The sequence below is a fragment of the Coptis chinensis genome, chromosome 6 (assembly GCF_015680905.1).
Source record: "Coptis chinensis isolate HL-2020 chromosome 6, ASM1568090v1, whole genome shotgun sequence".
NCBI lineage: Eukaryota > Viridiplantae > Streptophyta > Magnoliopsida > Ranunculales > Ranunculaceae > Coptis > Coptis chinensis.
The window spans coordinates 99,036,504-99,055,556 of NC_141461.1; the positions used below are offsets into that span (position 1 = coordinate 99,036,504).

Sequence of the window (19,053 nt, forward strand, 5' to 3'; positions counted from 1 at the left end):
AAGGTGATTTTAAAGAAGAAGTGTATATGAGCATCCCACCTGGATATCCAAAGGAGGCTAAGGTTGGATTAGTATACAAGTTAAAAAAGGCTATCTATGGACTTAAACAATCTCCACGAGCATGGTATGCCAAACTCAGTTCTATTCTAGTCATGACCGGTCTTAAGCGGAGTGATGTTGATCCTTCATTATTTGTTAAGTCTAGCAGGTCATGCTTGGTTGTTGTTTTTATTTATGTTGATGACATAGTTATCACAGGTAATGACCATATCGAAATCTCTAAGCTCAAGGATCTACTACACAAGAAATTCACCATCAAGGATCTGGGTATTATGAAGTACTTTCTTGGGATCAAAATTGCCTATTTAAAGAGGGGCATATTTCTTAATCAAAGAAAGTATGTGTTGGATTTTTTGTGTGAAGTATGAAAGCTGGGGGTAAAACCATCTGATTCTCCAACTGATAGTGGAGCCAAGTTGGACAACATCGGTGATCTTCTTACTGACATTGATCAATATCAACGATTAGTTGGTAAACTAATATATTTAACTATTACCCGACCAGATATTTCTTATGCAGTAAGCTTGGTTAGTCGCTTTATGCACACTCAAAGGACTCAACATATGAATGTAGTTTCTAGAATATTGCAATATCTGAAAGGGTCGTCAGGTAGAGGTATTTGGATGCGAGAAAATGGGCATACATCTATTACTACATATACAGATGTTGATTGGGCATGATGTCCAGTTGATTGGCAGTCTACTTCTGGTTATTGTACCTTTGTGGGAGGTAATTTGGTCACTTGGAAGAGCAAGAAATAGAATGTGGTGGCTCGTTTTAGGGCTATGGCTTCCACCACCAGTGAAATTATATGGCTGCGACCCCTTCTAAAGGATTTATGCTTTGGTTTGCATATGCCAGCTACACTTTACTGTGATAATCAAGTTACAATGCACATTGCAGCAAATCTGGTGTTCCATGAGAGAACTAAGCATATTGAAGTTTACTGTCATTTTGTGCGTGAAAAAGTATAGTCTAACATTGTTACTACCTCCTTTGTTTGTAGTGACCAACAGCTTGCAAACATTTTTACCAAGGGACTTCCAGCTTCCAAGTTCCATGATATACTCTCCAAATTGGGCTCGCTAGATATCTTCGCACCAACTTGAGGGGGAGTGTGGGAGAAGAAAGAGACAGGCGCGTGTGCCCTTCAGTTGTGCAAGATGAAGCCGCGTGCACGCCCCTAGTCGGTTCGTGACAGTTCAATAGATTTGTGTGTTTCTATAAAGGGAAGACTCCACTCTTTTAGAAACAACACAGACGATTGTGTACTTGTGTTGTGCCTATATATATCTCCGTAATAGAATCCTAAAAATCAATCAAGCAATAAATCTCTTTCTTCTCCAGTGGACGTAGGTTGCCGCAATAGCACCGAACTACTATAGATATTGTGTTTTGTCTGTTTGATTGGTTGTTGTTTTCTGCCTGTTGTAATGAACCTAGCTTCAAATTACATCTTTCTTGTCAGTGAATTGCTAGAAGCTAGAGAAGCACAAAAGGTTTACTATGATTACTTGATTAGTGTAGGACAGAAAGAATAAGAAAAAAAATCATTCAAAAACTTCCAGCTGCGTATACTAGAAGTCTAGAATGAGTTCTGTGTTAACTTAATAGAACATCTTATTCATTTCACGAAAAGAAATTAAAAGAATCATTAAGAACAACACAAACTAAGGAAAGCTTGTACAATAAATCCATGGATTTCGGACGAATTGAGAACCACGTAACAATAAATTAACTCCTCCATCTCCTCCCAGTTCCGAACGCCCACATTCTTGATCATCTCTAGTATTGATTCTCTCAAATCTACAAATGGGTCCATAGTGTACTTCACTGCACATATACTATCAGCATACACCCCTTGAACGTCATTGGGCAAACTCGCTGAAAAGCTTAGTGTAGCTGTGTAGTGTCTCGAATGCTTCTTCATTCTCTTCTCAGTGAGTTTCTTAGCTTCCATTGCTTGTACAAGTTAAAATTAAAGAAGTGTTTACAGTGATATTCTTTTAGACATAATTCTATGGCACTGAATATATAATATGGTGTGTGTTTGTGCGCATAACTGTATATATAGTGCTGGAATGGCTCCTATTGTTAGGTGTTTTTAATACGAGTTGTACGCATCTGTGAACACTAGAGATAAGAAGGTTGTGGGTAGTCATGTGGGTTGTTGTGTCCGGTACACAAGTGAGTAAATGTTGCTCCAGTGATGGTGGGCCTTTTTGGAGCCTGCTGATTGCATTTCGTGTCTTGTGAGGATAGTAACAAGTTTAGAAGTTAGAACTCCACTGAGAATTAAAGTATCAGTACAATTGAGAATCTATCTCTTGTAATTCTATTTTTCCTTCTTAATACAAATTGCTAGTTAGACACGCACGCGTAATGCAACCTAACTACGAGTAGGCCGGATTGGCAGGAGAGGACGAGTTAGTAGCAGGAGAATGAGAATCTTGGTCTCTGCCTCCTTGTGGCATCAAGCATTCTAGCAAAAACTAGGCAAAATTGTTCCCCGCAACTTCTTGTACTTGTTGTGCATTTTAACTAGGCAAATAAATTAAACTTTTATGAAGTGATTATTTATGTGCTCAGTTTTTTTTATTCTTCGCTTATGGCATGGTACCAATGTGCCACGTGCATTTCCAAAGTTGTTATTATCAATGCCTGTTTCTCAAGGGAATATTTAAAAACTTGTCTCAAAGGATCATTAACTGTAACAATGGCAACTCCTTAGCACGACAATACATGCTCCCCTAAGAATTGTTTTTGGTTGGATAAACGTATATTTCTCAATAAATGCTTTGGAACATCATTCATCAGACCATCCGCACACAAATGCACCTTGAACACAGGAAAGAAGTACCAGTATAATGGTCATTTTATAGCACGTACAAAGAGGGACCAGATTTGTACATAATCGGGTCATACCCATAATAATGCTGCCCGATGCCCAGATTAGGTGCTCAACACTGAAGTAATGAACAGTGAATTTGATGCTTAAAGAATTCACTCAGGCGGTATGAGACTCTGAGCACACCTGCAAATCCTGCAATCCAAAGCTCTCAATTTTGATTCTCTAATTATTTAGAAAGTCTAAATAGTGTGTGATTTCTTAGTGCGGCGGGAAACGAAACACCGGGTCGATTTTTCATCGCTCAACCTCATTCAATCAAGCATAATTTATGGCGGCGAGTTTCAAATTAGTACATAAAAATACTGCTCTATGCAATCCAATTTATTCGAGAAGATTCTCTAAATTTATAGACTAGTTCACAAATACATACAAAACATCAAGTGTAAATCAAGTGTAAGGCTCAAGTACGTCACTGTTTAGTCATTGGATCTATCATCTAAGTAACAACTTTTTCGAGGTTAAGGGCTTGTTCTATTTTTATAGGGCTATGTACGTTAAACTTATCTTCCAGGCTTGGGAAATTATACAGCTCAAAATATGTCCCTAACTAGACAAAAGGAACCTGAGAGAAAACCATCAAGCAACCCTTAATACCAAAGAGCAAATTAAAGAATATAGTTCTTTATTTTTGTTTGCTTTCAGCATCAAATACCTTGTTTTGCATGCAAGTCATTGCCTTTGTTCCCCAAAGTTCAAATAGTAACGTTTCCATTTCCTTCATAAGATGAAACCATTCCTAGAGAGCTACATATGCAAGAACAAAGAACCACTCTTTCAGCAAAGAGCCTCTCCTCGTCATAACCATGGTTCTAAAAAACATGATCAATCTACAACACAAGGTGGCAAACGAAAACAACTTCACAATGAAATCAGAGAAATGACCACAGCATTAACTCATCACCTCAATGATCTTCACCATATTGGCAAGTCGAGTTCGACCCGTCACGGTGAGAGTGAAGATGAACAGGATGTAACAGTCATCACACTTGCAGGAAACAATATTGGCGCTACCATGCAAGGTGAGTTGGAAGAGATATCGGATGCTGAAGAGGATAAAGCATTTACTACCTATACGAACAGCAACTTTCAAGCTATCAATAATTCAATCATGTTTGGTGGTAGCTACACTTGCAAAGATCCTGGTGTTCATATTGAAACCAGCATGGACTATTTTGAACCTAATCAGCATAAAGAAGCGAAGGACGGGAAGAAAGGGAAGAAAAAGGTAACCGGAACTTCACGAAGTGGCAACCATTCTGGTAAATCTAGCGACGAAAACAGTGATGGCAGGGTATAATATTGCTAACTCCCCAGAGATATATTGTTGGATATGCCGCACGCCAGCACATATCTATTTAAGTTTACCATTTTTCAATTTTCATCGCAAGGGAATGTTACCTATAGTAATTCTGTGGAGTATAAGGTGTGTCCGTGTGTATCGTGTATGTTAAGTGTGTGTGCTATTTGTACTTATGTAGGTAACATCGTGCTATATATAAACTGTCGCTGCAGAACAGCTGTATCAGTGGCAATGTATCAGGCTTTCAGCTGTACCAGCGAATTTCAAATTCAGAGTAGCAGACCAATCGTGAAAGTCCAATGCAAATTGCAACTATAATGAGCTTGAGACGATCACTGAGTAATTTCATTGGCCTAATCATTAATACTCTAATTATTTTAAACTTTGGAGCAGATATTCTAGTAAGGCGAATCGCCACAAAACAATGTGCATTGCATGAACAATAAACGGTGTGAAATTCCGTGTTACTTCCAGTCTTCAGTAAAGGCTCATGTAGTTTACGGTACAGTAGCATGTTACCATTTTTCGTATTCTGAATTCAGCTCGCAGTGATACAAGATAAGACTAACTTTTCCTATCCAACATTCCAATATTGAGGAGGGGTATTTAGTTCTTGAGGTTAACGAATCAGAAAGTAATCCACATACTCAGAACCTAGAATGGAAGGGCCGCAACCCGTTTAGATTTTAGAATAAGGGAGCAGGTGAAAAGTGAAGAATTACACGGTTACTGCTGCAGAGACCACAAAAAGAAGGGAAGAGCAAAAACAAAGGAAACAGAATGTCTTGTGCTTCAATCCTTCATCACTAAGAAACATAACAGAAAATATATATAAAAAAGGAAGGAAATTAGGAACTTCAATCCTTTGTTTTTGCTATGGCTGAAGATAAAAGGAAGGAAATTAGGAACCTCAGATCTAAATTTTCATATTTTTTTCTCTTTTGAAAGTTAACTAAACGGTACCCTATAGCCAAGATGAGATGAAAATAAATTACAATGGAACCAAAAGGCAAAAACGGCTCTAACATCTATGTTTAAAGTTTAAAGTAAGGCGCATTAGGCTCTTTCAATTTCGTTGTATGAGGAGCATATTAGGCTCTTTCGATCATAAATTTTGAATGAATGTAATAAAGCTATCTGCAATCTGCACCAACTGCTTCACGGACAGACTTGAAACCATCCCTTTCTAAGCACTTCGCCAACTCAGCCTGCAAATAACATAGGAAATTGGTAATCCAGTAGTTCAATAGTCCACTGGTAAGAATATAGCAATTTCACTAGCAAAAGGCAAACCCTATGAATTTGAACCATCAAAATGGCCTACTGAAAATATCAATTCCTAAAAAAATCTCAGGAAGATAGAGGCAAAAAAAGAAAAAAAAAATGCCAGTACTTGAAACACAGATATGTATGCAAAGCATCTCAACTATGCATAAGGAGAGTATTCCCTCAATATAGATTTTTTTCGTTTCGATGATCCAAGGTTTTATTTTTTATATATATATTTTTTTAGCGGTACAAGGTATTCATTTATTCAAAGACATGATAAAAATTACAAAAGGTTAATCCCCACTTAGCAAGATACTAAGTCACGAGATTACGCACACCCCAAACATAAGACACCATTCAAGTTCCCATTACAATGTTCGCAATTACACAGTCTAGAAATCTGAAGGCCTCAAATCCGCCACAACCCTAGACCAATTGTAAAGTACTTCCTTGATCCTCCAACAAGACATTAAATGCTTCCTTGGTCTTTTGCTCAATTATTCTCCAATTTCTTTTAATCCATAGAACCCAAACAGGTGCTCTAGGAAGGCGTTCCCCAATCCACCTTGTCTTTGGTGATAGAGCATGTTTTATGATATCCGCACCAAGTGCACCCTCAATTATAGTCGGCAGTGTCCCAAGGCTTGTTGAATGAAGCAAAAGTACCTCCCACATCCTCTCAACAAAACAACACCCAAATGAAGATATGACCCGTATCCCAAATCCCTCCACAATAAGAGCCTTTATTATCAATATTCATTTCTTTAATTATTAGCTTGTCTACTGTTTGAACCTTCCTTAGAAACGTCATCCAAGTGAAGAATGCCACTTTAAAAGGAATAGAAGGCACCCAAATCCTCCTATATGAAAAATCTACTATAATCTCTTGAGGTTTCAATACTCTCACATGATTCTCGGTGAGAACCCCACAAATAGCTTTCACCATGAATACTTTGTTTTTATCCCACTTCCAAAAGCACCCATCTTCTTCGCAAAACTTATCCCCCTCTAGATAAATACTGCCCAACAAGCTAACGAAACTAAATACCTCCCAATCATTTAACCTCCTTTAACTTCCCATTCCATCCTATTCACACTTCTTCTAGCATAATCTCCTACACTAGCATTATTGTTTTGCCACAAGATCATAGAAAGTGGCAAATTGCTTACAAAGTGGTTTCTCTCCCAGCCATGTGTCATGCCAAAAAGATATGAAACTATTCTCACCTGGTATTAGAGTAACCCCTTTGGAAAAAAATGACCCACTCTGTCATGATGCTCCTCCATAGTGTAATACCATACAGCCGCCGAATTTGCTTTGGTTTCCATTCACTTCCCTTTCCCCGTATTTAATCACTATTGCTCTCCATATCTCCACAACCATTTTGCTAGCAATACTTTCCCCATGAAAAATAAATACTTAAACCCATGCCCCCCTTCTTCCTTATTGGGCAAAGCCTATCTCATCTAACCCAATGAATCTTCCTCTTATCCTCACTACTTCTCCACACAAATCTTCTAATCACCATTTCTAATTGATCAATCATTCCCTTAGGAATAGGAAAAAGAGAAAAAAATAATAATTGGGAATTTGGTTAAGAATGGCATTAAGGTGACTCTCCTCCCTTCGGACAAGAATTTAACTTTCCACCCCGCCAACTTGGCTTCCACCTTCTCACATATCTTATCCCATATAGGTTTCAACTTACTTCCCCCAAGGAAGCCCCAAGTATCGACGGAAAAATCTCCACTTCTCTTATACCATAGATTTTAGACCTCCCCATTTTAATCTTTAGTCTGAAATCTATCTCAAACCAAACAAGAAGATTCTTCAATGCGTGAGCTTTCCCCATCGTAGCACCTACGAAATACATGGTAACATCGGCGAATTGCAAGTGAGACTCGGAGATAGCATTTCTCTTGAAGAAGCTTTAAAATCATCTATTAGACCATTCTCCCCAATCTTGAAGTCATCTTGCTAAGAAACTCCGTCACCATGATAAAAAGAATTGAAGATAGCGGGTCACCTTGTCGAATCCCCCTTGAGCTTTTAAAGAAGCCTTGGAGAACCAATTACAAGAATAGAGGAATTGGGAATATGAGATACAAATCGGAACCCATCTCCTCCATTTGATCCCAAACCCCATCTTATCCATAACATAATCAAGAAAATTCCACGAAACATGGTCGTACGCCTTCATCATATCAACTTGAACCACCATTCCTCCACCCCCTTCCTCACCTTGGAATCTACAATCTCATTTGCAATGAGGCAACAATCAAGAATGTTGCCTTCCTTTAACAAAAAGTGTTTAGATATTGAAATATGGTACATCCCATTACTCCTTTCAACCTAGTAGCAAGCACCTTGGTGAGAATCTTGTACATAGAACCCATTAACCCAATAAACTAATAGGCCGAAAGTCTTTGATCCTCTCCATTCCTTCACTCTTAGGTATTGAAATATGGTACATCCCATTACTCCTTTCAACCTAGTAGCAAGCACCTTGGTGAGAATCTTGTACATAGAACCCATTAACCCAATAAACAAATAGGCTGAAAGTCTTTGATCCTCTCCATTCCTTCACTCTTAGGGATAATTGTAATGAAAGTATGAATCAAATGCCAAAGTTTTTAAAGAGGTTATATAATGTTTTTTTGAGTCTTTTGTAGCTAGGTGGGATCGTGTTATGTTCTTAGGCACAGGGTAATGGGTTGCATTTCTCTGGATTTTTTGGGTCGTTTTATTCCTTCTATAGGTTATTTTCTATTTTTTTTTTTTTTTTTCCCACTTGTAATGTAGACCTTCTCAGCCTACTTTAACAGTGATATTTTACTTTACTGAGCAAAGAAAAAGAGAAGAAAACCATGCAACAGGAAATGGCAGGAACAAGCTTATTTGGGTTGTAGCACTTGAAATGCGTGCAGAGGGTTGATGGATGGATACGTCACGAAATGCATATGAAGAATCCTTTTTAAGACAAATAGCCAAACTGTATAACTTTGATGTTGCAATCCAAATTGATCTAGAAATATTTGGACTTGAAACGAATAGATACTTGTATTATTCAGTTTACAACAAGGTTTAAGTTTATCTTTAATATATGTGAGATTGTGAACTAAGCATAGCAAGTTTAATAAAAATGAAGAATTGTAATCAATTACAAAGAAGCAAACTAACCTAGTTTACTGACACAACATCAATATTAATACGATCTGAACCTTAGGCATACATTCGTAGGAAGTATCACAAGAAAAATTTATATTTGGAGAAACCACAATAACCTTCTTCTTTCTCTTGTACAAATGTGAGTTAACAATTAGGCTCAAATAGTTCATGACACCTTCAGCACTAACTTCAAGAATTTTGAGAAAGTACCTTCATCTGGGGAATAAGGGCAGGTCCTCCATAGGCGAAAGCTGTATATATCTGCACAAGGCTTGCTCCAGCTCTTATCTTTTTATATGCATCCTCACCGCTGGATCAGATTGTAAAGCAACACATATTAGTTACAGAAAACAGAGGTCATGATCAATGAGCACGATAAGATGAAGCAAGCTAGTTTATGTACCTGCTGACACCTCCACATCCAATAAGAGGTATCTTACCCTGCCAAACAACATAAGCGATATCATCAAACTACATGTCCTTAATAACAAACAAAATCAAGGGCATTGCATTGCCTGCAGGGATATATACACATCATAATAGGACCCACCATTATAGGACAGAAGGCACGGACGAAACAATCCTCTAGCAGAATTAATCTGTTCAGTCAACGTAACCTGGGTCCCTTAAATCAGAATCAATTGAACATTTTTCCCCCTTTCATTTTGATAAAAAGTTCACCGTTCTTCCATCTTAAGAGCTGGGAGTTTGTAGTAACCATTAGATGACAGAATGCATGGATGAAATATTCCAGTAGCAGAAACAATCTGATTGGTTCGCAGAGACAGTCCCTTAAATCAAAACAAAATGAATGGAGATGTTGTTTTTGGATTGAAAAAGAAAAGTTCAATCTCCTTCCTTTTTTTTAGATCTGTATAATTCACTATAAATATAGATTTAAAATAAATTTACAAATGGACAAAGACTCACTCATCTCACAATCCCATCCCAATTACACATAAAGTCTAGAAACTTTACATCCTTAAACAATGGATTAACACAAGCCCAATCAAATAGAATCTCCTTGACTTCTGACACCAACTTGTGCATTTCTCTTTCTTTATGCTCAAAGATCTTTTAGAGGTCAGGTTTATGTAACCATCAGTTTCAAGAATTAGAACTATCGCCTTCTTTCTCAGAAGTTTCTTTACAATGCCTCACATGCCACCTATGGCATTAATCGATCTTACAGAAAGTCGGAAAGGAACTTTTTAAGTAAGGGATTTTTATCTAGAGTTCATCCATGTAATGTCCCATATAATTTCCATTTACAAATAAAGGGTGAGAAAAATGAAGATTAAACTAGTTTTATTCAAACAGGTGTTTTAAGATCAAACTATATATTTCCACACTCACCGCTTTTTCCTAATTGTTATACTTAGGTCACAGCTAAACCCAACCCATTTTATCGGTTTATGAGGAGTGCTTCACAGGTCATCTCATAGTTAACAATGTGGAGCTAGTCCTTGTTCGGGGGAAATGATGATCCAAAATACAGTTTCTATAATACTGCAGCCAACTGTTTCTTTGGAAACATCTGACAGAGAAGACTGGCATAGTTCCAGTGCAAGGATAAACAACCAAATTGAGGAATGGTCCCCAAAAGGTATTGCGTCCAATGGCTCGACACATTGTAACTTATCTACCGATCAGAAGAAATATATTTGACAAGATAGGATCATAGGACATCCCATGGGTTCAGAAAAGTAGACTTTATTGATGTATGACAAAGCATACTAAATGTCAAGCTTCTTACTGCATGCTCAATATCTGAAGCGGTTACTTTAGTCTATAATAAATGAGAGGAATTGTGTGATGGAGAAATTTTGTCAACCTTCTTACTGCATGCACAAAGAAGTAGCATTTCAAGAAAATTACAAAGATACTCCGAACTTACCCTAGTCAAAATATACATCTCCTTAAGAATATTTGTGGATGGACTAAAGAGAGGCTTGCCACTAAGACCACCAAGTTCTTCAGCAACTGGATAGCTACTTACAGGATCAGGTCTTAAGATGGTTGTATTCGATATAATCTGAGGAAGCATCATAGAACAACCAATAAGTACATTCACACGTAATGTGCAAGCTATAGAAGAGTACAAGAATTTCAGGTTAATCCAATAGTATATGCTTTCAGAGCAGAAGAATTTATGTACACAAACTTTGCCAAAAAGATATATAAATAACCGTAAGATGAAGAGTATAAAATGAGTAAATGACTGAAGATTCAAGATTGCTTTCGGTTTTTAAAGTTCAATTTATTCAGATTTCTGAATTTAGATTACGCTACAATTTTTAATTTAAACGTAACATTTAACCACATCCATATACAATCAAACAGTTCGACTATAATTTCTCGTAAATATGCATATCATTACTAATTCCAGATATAGAAGCATCAAAGGCATCTTATCATATCAATCTGTAAAGGTCAGTACTATTAACTAGTACATGAACCAAATACATTGCAAATTATTGTGGAATTCGGGTTTTTGGCGGAATCTTACGGACAAAGAGGATGAGGATGATCTTAGGCTGAGTCCAATGGCTCCCTATCCCCTTAAAAGTAGCAGATTTTACTCTCTATCATTAATTCCCTCTGTATATATAAAAAGGATTTTACTCTATCTTTATTTTACTCTGTATATATACAGTAAAATAAGGATAGAGAGTAAAATCCTTTGTATATATACAGAGGAAATTAATGATAGAGAATAAAATCTGTTGACTTTAGCTCTACTTTTAAGGGGATAGAGAGCCATTGGACTTAGCCTTAGAAAATCTGGATACCATAATGGAAAATTTTCGGAGAATTCCTATAGATAAAATACTGAGTTGCAGATTTGTTACGTCAAAATAGATGGCTTCCCTGCTTATTGCTTCTCTCCACTCCTGGGGATCAGCTATTTCCAAACCTGTCCTTCCCTTCTTCTAAAACTTAGCCTTCGAACTTACTTCTAAGGTTTCTGCTTGTGCATGGTGTGCAGCCTCGGATGGCATTGTCATTCTTAATAAACTCAGCAAAGAGTAAAGTCGTTTGAACTTTAGATGGGGAGGATTATGGGAGGTGTCAATTAACATATGGGCTAGTCTTTGAATCTCCGATGGTCCTATACTTCTCTCAGCATGTCCATCTTGGTACGCCACTACTAGAAATAAAGAGACACACAGTGTGACTACTTGAAATGAAAGAGGACATGGAGTGCTCTCCTAATCCATATAAGGCCAACAATTTGGGGAATGATGAGGTATGCACGCTTTAGAAGCAAGGAACGACTTTGAAGTTCACAACAAATCTTACTACATGAAAATCTGCAATTTCAAACTCTTTCCTATATTGGATATATGTAGATGAATGAAAGAAACGATATTTACAGTACACATTACATTATAATATAGTAACTAAGATGTTTCAATCCATACCCTCCTTAATTTTATATTTTTATCAGTTAATTGTACCTCATTCGCCATACCATCGCGCATCAAATGCTCGGCGTGCAATGGTTGCAATGGTAAGATATTAGAGTAAAACTTTAAAAGTGTCACTATGCCCGTCTCAAGAGCTCCCAATCAGAAAATAACTCATACAAGTCAGAAGAAGTTACACATTTAGTAGCCTCGTAAGAATGCAAGACTACCCATTTATGGTTGTGCTTGCTTGAATGTAAACATGAAGAACATTAGAAGAAGTAGAGATGATTTGAACCTGAAATAAGGATGTTGTATCTTGTATATAGTTAAGAGGCATTTTGATGTAGAACATTAGTCGAGTCCGTCAGTGTCATAGGCGTGCGCCTATGTTCCCTCTACATGTTATGGGCGTGAGCCCCTTAATTGAGTCCAAGCCCATGGTTCGAGTCCATTAGTTAGTTGTGACACATGTCGTGTTACTATTGGTTTATGCTTTCTAGGTTTAGTTTAAATAAGGGTTTGTAATTAGGGTTCCTCAGTGTTGAAGTTTATGTAATTGAGAGATTCAATAAAAGAGTGATTTTAGGTCTTCTTTGAATTGTGTTTCAATTAAAGTGTAGATTCTATTAAACCTAAGCTTCCGCGAAATGTAACTACATTACGCTTTTCTACAAAATACCTCCAAAAAGGATGCAAATATGGGTAAAGGTTTTACAGTTATAAAATGGCAGCAAAGATTTCACCCAATTTCCATCTTTTTTGTTAGGTATATACTATTTAGTGATAAAACCACCCACAAGCTATACCAAACATCCATTTTTCAAGCTTAATTTACATGCAAAAAGGATACTTAAAGAGAAAGGAAGCAACAAAAACAAGCAAACTAATTTAAAGAGATAAAATTTATATACCAATCCATCCAAGCGGAGGGTAAGAGCGACCTGAAATACCATAAATAAACAAAGAATAAGGACAAAGAAAAAATAAAAGCCTAGAAATAACTAAAAACGAATCAAGCAAGCTCATACAGCTGCAATATCTTCGAGATCCTGCTTCGACAAGTCAGGAGCAATTTTCACAAGAAGTGGGGGAGGGCCTTCCTCACCCCATTGCATTTGATCACGAGCATATAGTACCTTTAGGGAAAACACAAAGTTAGTGATAAAAGGAATGACAACTGCTCAATCATTGCACACGAAGGGACAAACATAGAATAGTAAAAATATTAATGATAATAACACAAAAAATTATAATAATCCGTGATAATAACATTTTGGGAGAAGGGAATTATGCGACAAAACCAACTTGGTTGGTTTTACCTCGCCCTGTCCTCATCTCTTCCTTTTTCTTCTTTTGTCTCTCTCACTCTCCCTTTTCCTCTCCCTCTCCTTCTCCATCTCCACTCCTCCATCTTCCTCACCCACTCCGCTCACCCCCACTGCTTAGCAGTATACTAGTAGTAATAGTAATAAAGAAAATGGCACACAGTTGGTTAATCATGTGCTTTTCTATTGTCCTTTTTCTTATATGGTTTGGTCTTGCTTTCATTGGGAGTCTGTATTGGTTTGGGTCTGTCCCGGTCGGGAAGTTTATCTCCTTACTCAGTGGCACACATGACCATTTTCATCTAGAGGGCAGAGGACATGGAACATGCTACCCAATTATGTGGGGTATTTGGTTGGAACGTAATAGACGCATCTTTGAGGGCAAAGCTATGGCGATCCAGAAAGTTGTACTAGCCATCAGGGGCTTCTTTGTTATTGGAGTAAAATTTATATGGACCTAAGAGACATTCGTTTCGAACAATTTGTAGCGAGAAGGAAGATATGATGCATAGAGTCTTGAGTAGGGTGGTTGATTTACTTTTGGGTTGTTTTTGTTTCTTTATACTATGTAATTATGTAAGTGTAGGTTATCTCGACCTACGTTTCTTTGATCTAATACAATTTACCCTTTACCGATCCAAAAAATAAAACAGAAATGAAAACTGATTGGAATAATTTACCTTCCTAATAAGATCCTTCAGTTGTTTTCTTCCCTGAAGTTTCCGAAGTCCAGGGGTGTTAGGTGACGAAACGTTTATAACCTGCATATAAGATATAAGTATGTACATGGTTTTCCGTTAAAGATCAATATAACAGTAGGCCTATAGCCTGCAGACACATATAAGTATTGCATAAAACTGACTAGAAGAAAATAAGATCCATACATATCTATCTGATAATAAATGACAAAACCAATGCATTTATGAGCAGGACGTGAGTAAATACCAAGTAATCGGCATAAGGGGATAAGGTATAAACTCCTTGGACAAAATCACCAGCAGCATCTTCAGTAGTCTTATTCTTGGCAAGATTTATTCCAAGAACGCCAGGGACTTTGACTGGTTGTTCGTCTTCATCATCAGAAGCAGGTGGTGGGTTAGCGCTTTCATACAGCTTTCGCTTTCCATGCTGGGCACCTAATCGCTTAGCAACAGATGTGATGCCCTCACTATTAAAACCACAGCGATTGATGATAGCACTGCAATGGGACATGAAATTGCCGGATTAGGATACAGAAGCTGGAAAAGACCAATGTTCACAAGACAAGAACCATAATCTCATTTGATGTAAGTATACAGATAGACAGAGACATAATTATCCATAATCAACTCTCCACAATAGAAAATTTGAGATGCAGAAAACAGAATTAACCTATGATATTCAATAGTACGAAAAATGATGGGCTACAGTGCAAAGATTAAAAGAAACAAATAAAGAAATAAATAAAAAATAAAAACAAAACAACAAACATGCTTACCCCTCTTGTGGCAATCTGAAGATACGAGGCTTTGGATTACCACCCTGTGGCATTGGAGTTACGGAGCCAACCTCAAGAAAACCAAAACCTAAACCTAGCAGCCCTTCAATAGCCTCAGCATTTTTATCAAAACCAGCAGCAAGACCTATTGGGTTTGAGAACTTCCGACCCCATACTTCCAGCCCCAATATTGATGGATCTAGCCTTTTCTCCTTGGGAACCAACCCAAGGGCTGCTGCTTTAATAGCTAGACGGTGTGCTCTTTCCGCATCAAGAAAGGCAAAGAAAGGGTTCACAACTTTTGTTGCTGAAAATAGCCATCCACTGCATACAGTATGTGTACAGAAAATCTTATCAAAATGAGTAAACACAACATTTAAATAACAAATGAATAATAGAGAAGAGCTAAAATTGAAAATGTATGTCAATTATACACTACACCCCAAAAGGGGGCCTACAATATTGGCTCAGAACTGTTTTATTTTTGAGAAGATGATCTCCCTACTATGGAGACCATCCTCGGAAAAACGTTAGCTCAATTACATGTCTAAGCGTGTAAAATGTTGTGTTCAAATTTTGGGATTGCATCAAACTAATTACAATTTTTTGTCTCTTTTGACAAGGTTAGACATATTCAATTGAGCAGATTTTCAGAGAGGAAAATCTTCACAACATACATATCCACTATATGTTTCACATTCTAGCTATAACCCCCTTAAATTTATGAGCAGAATGCAATATATATGAGCTATAAATTACTGCCAGCATGGAAGAATAATATTCTTTTTTATCAATTAAAAAAATACCATAATACAGATAATTTTGTTAATTACAACAACACCAACACTCAGACCTTCATTCTTTTTTACAAAACAGAATACCTTGTTCCCATCTTTAACAAAATACATATATACAAGAACTACATGTTCTAAATGGGAAGGCAAAATGGAACAGATCCGATTATCCTGTAAGGTAAGGCATACTGCTAAATGTCCAACCTCGCCAAATTAACTGGACTAAGAAAACCCATTTGCGGCTTCAAAGATTACAAGATCTAGGATAACTGCTAAACTTAATACATTTTTTTTACGCTAGTTAAGTTTCAATTGATACTAAAAAGTACACGTGGATAGGTGTTCCATGAACTTCTAGATTTAAGAGATCCATAGAGTCCAGAGAAAGTCACCTATTAAGAGTTTACAAATGGTGTTACATATACTATACTCATTACTTAAGATATACAAATGCTAAACTCATCCTAGATAAACCCATTACTTAAGATATAAGATAATGTACCAGAAAGTTCCTTCATCCACAATACTTGCATAAGCTCCTCCAGCTATAAGTAATCCTATGGTAGCTCCTGTCAGTAACCTTCCCTATAAGTATATATAAATGGTGTTAGCATAGTCATACAGTTTCCTATTCAGACTCATCCTTTATTTATCTTCAGAATATGATGCATGACTTGTACAGTTCAACCTAACCATAATTCTCGCATGGAACTTACATAAGAGTAGAAATGCAACCCAGACAATGATTCAAAGAGTAATTAAAATAATCTGAAAAGATTAGAGCCTAACCTTCTTCACTGAAGCCTCAGACTCTTTCGACGCCCCATTTACACGTTCGCTCAGGTTCTCAGTAACCGCCTTTGTCCTGCATTAATCAATAGGTAAATTCAGACAATATACAAAACTATATAAGGAAAAAGAAGAAGGACATTTGAACAGAATGCCACATACCCTTGTTCAACCTTGTTGGGCAACTCATTCTGAGCACAAAAACGACGAATAACAAATACCCTATTGGCCAAAATGGAAGAAAATCTCGATTCCACAACCTAAAACAAACAACACCCATTACTCAAACTTGTATTTCACAGCAAGAACCAACCTTTATTTCATTCACATAAAAAAAACACGAACCTTTTTTGTTTGCTTTGAGAGAAAGATATCTCTAACTAGCTTTCTGCTTCCCATTTTCGAGTTTTTTGGCTGAAGAAAAAGTTTTTTTTTTCTTTCTTTCAGGGTTTAAGAGAGACAGAGGGGGGTTTTGGGTAATAGACAAAAGTTATGATCGATATTTTAGCGATATTTCGTCCTTGGTGTAAGAAGTGGCGGTATCTACATGTACTGGGGAGTGGGGAGGCTCATTCTATAGCCCAGTAGGCCCAATTATTTTCTAGTGTGGAGCCTCCACTAAATTCGTTTGATGTAATACAATTCTTTTTGTTATTTATACAACTGTATGCACTCTTGATAGCCATGTGTTCCTATATATGCCCTCACATTAATTAATACTAGCATATATGCATGTGCAAAAGCACGTGGAAATGTTAGAGTAAAGAGTACATGCAAAAAAGAGTTTATATGCAAAAGTTATTGAGACAGAGAACAGAGGTAGAAGGCATAAAACTAAGAAAAGAGTAAATACCATGTACAGATAGAGACACAGATACAAAATAGCAAAAGAGTGGATTGTTGTTGGGATATATATATATATATATATATATAAAAAGAGCAGGTAAAGTTAGAGCCACTGAAGTTCTCTAGCAGGCTTGGAGCATGATGACTTGTTTACTCATTCGTAATAGGAGAGACAACTTTTGAAATAGTGAAGAAATTGTTTTTCTGCTACTTGTTGAAGTTGGTTATTTTTATCTGAAATATAGCTCTATATCCAACTAAATCTTGGAACAGTTGTAGTATAATATCTGTGCCATTTTCCTGGACATAGCAAATGTGCACAATTTAAATTGCAATTAAAGACATGTGTTAAAAGTAGGAGAAACTATAGTTTTTTTTCCGGCCACCTGTGAATGAATATGAGATAGTTCTTGTTCAGTTTTTTGTAGGATTCTGGTTGCTTCAATATCAAATGTTATAACTTTTGCGGTAGATGTATCGTCTTTGATCTCCATTAATTCTTAGATGGTACCTACGCAATATAAGTTAATTATAGCATATCAATAGAGAAGTTGTTAAGATTAAAACTTACTTTTCTTCTAGGTTAACAATGTCATGGTTTGTGCATTTGTAACTGCTATTGGTGTTATCAACTCTTTTTCGGCACTGTGGGCATGCATTGTAAGACCATCCCCAATCATGAAGTATTTTGGAAATAGTTGCTTCACAGGTAAAATGTATTTGCTACAAGTAGCATGGTTTGTTATATATATAGGACATGGAATAGGTAAGAGCTGAAAGCTGTAGATTAATATAATTTGATTGATATACCCTTGATGAAAGATCATAATTAACTGAAGCAATGATATCTGACAATGTTTTTCTGTTCTGCGACGATGTGTGTTCAGTGATTCTTGGCAATTTTTGAGGAGGCTCGTGTACTAGACTGGAGAGCGACAGAATAGTCGGTGGAATAATTGAGCACAAAAAACAATCAATGAGTATTGTTGCATATACTTTCTTATTGAACAGATGATATAGGCATAAGTATAACAATATTTTTGTAAGGAATTTAAGAACTTGTTAGTGTTTTAGAAAAAACTAACAGTAAGACTTTTGAAGAGCTCCAGCTTAAGGTCACGTGATTCCTTAGATTAAAAAAATAACATGTAAATGCAAATCGGGTATTGTGTTAAATGGACATTTGTAGTTGAAAGTACCTGTTTATGATATTTGCAACATGTGGAATTTCCAAATTAAGATATAGTTTTGTTGCAGCCGTTGATGACAAAACAAATTCAACATAGTCATCTATAATATGTTAAGCATTGGGTAAGTTAAATGATAATACAATATGATACAATATGATTAATGTTAAGTTTGGTGTGAATAAACATACCATTATATTTAACGCTTGTAGAAGTGACGATTAGGGTTACTGTATTCCAGTTATTGTTGATTGTTTGATCATTGAGCTGTGTTGTTGAGGAGCTCCACAATATTATTTTCAACACATATCCCCTACACAATAATGTAATAATTAGGTAGCATATATGAATTTGTTCATTTGGTTGGAATGAGATAACTCACTGTTCGTTTTGGAGCTCTATGTGTCTCATTATAGTCTCATGTCCATTTTGTTTTTGTTATGTTTTTTAGTTCGCTCCATGCACCCAACTACATCTGTAAAGAAAGAAAAATTTGTCAAATATTAGAATCCT

General features: G+C 36.7%; 2 protein-coding genes across 4 annotated transcripts; one reads left to right on the forward strand and one right to left on the reverse strand.

Annotated features, from left to right (window-relative positions):
- The first annotated feature begins 3,848 nt into the window (after positions 1 to 3,848).
- Positions 3,849 to 4,268, forward strand: LOC147496040 (uncharacterized). Its single transcript, XM_086568513.1, has one exon. The coding sequence runs from the start codon at positions 3,849 to 3,851 to the stop codon at positions 4,266 to 4,268; it is 420 nt and encodes a 139-aa protein (XP_086424639.1).
- An 802-nt stretch (positions 4,269 to 5,070) lies between these two features.
- LOC147496041 (dihydroorotate dehydrogenase (quinone), mitochondrial-like) lies at positions 5,071 to 17,008 on the reverse strand. 3 transcript variants are annotated; one of them, XR_015197932.1, is made up of 14 exons: positions 16,853 to 17,008; positions 16,670 to 16,767; positions 16,508 to 16,583; positions 16,221 to 16,303; positions 14,925 to 15,248; positions 14,393 to 14,645; positions 14,128 to 14,208; positions 13,151 to 13,258; positions 13,034 to 13,063; positions 10,607 to 10,744; positions 9,260 to 9,409; positions 9,113 to 9,150; positions 8,920 to 9,019; positions 5,185 to 5,479 (listed from the first exon to the last, which is right to left on the reverse strand). XR_015197932.1 is itself a non-coding variant. In XM_086564833.1 (13 exons), exons 1-13 carry the CDS (start codon positions 16,904 to 16,906, stop codon positions 5,405 to 5,407), a joined length of 1,458 nt encoding a protein of 485 aa, XP_086420959.1. In that variant the 5' UTR covers positions 16,907 to 17,008; the 3' UTR covers positions 5,071 to 5,404. The 3 variants fall into 3 exon arrangements, 2 of the variants coding, with proteins under 2 accessions (XP_086420959.1, XP_086420960.1); XM_086564833.1 differs by lacking the exon at positions 9,260 to 9,409 and having other exon boundaries at positions 5,071 to 5,479; XM_086564834.1 differs by lacking the exons at positions 5,185 to 5,479; positions 8,920 to 9,019; positions 9,113 to 9,150 and having other exon boundaries at positions 9,372 to 9,500.
- Between the last annotated feature and the right edge of the window lie 2,045 nt (positions 17,009 to 19,053).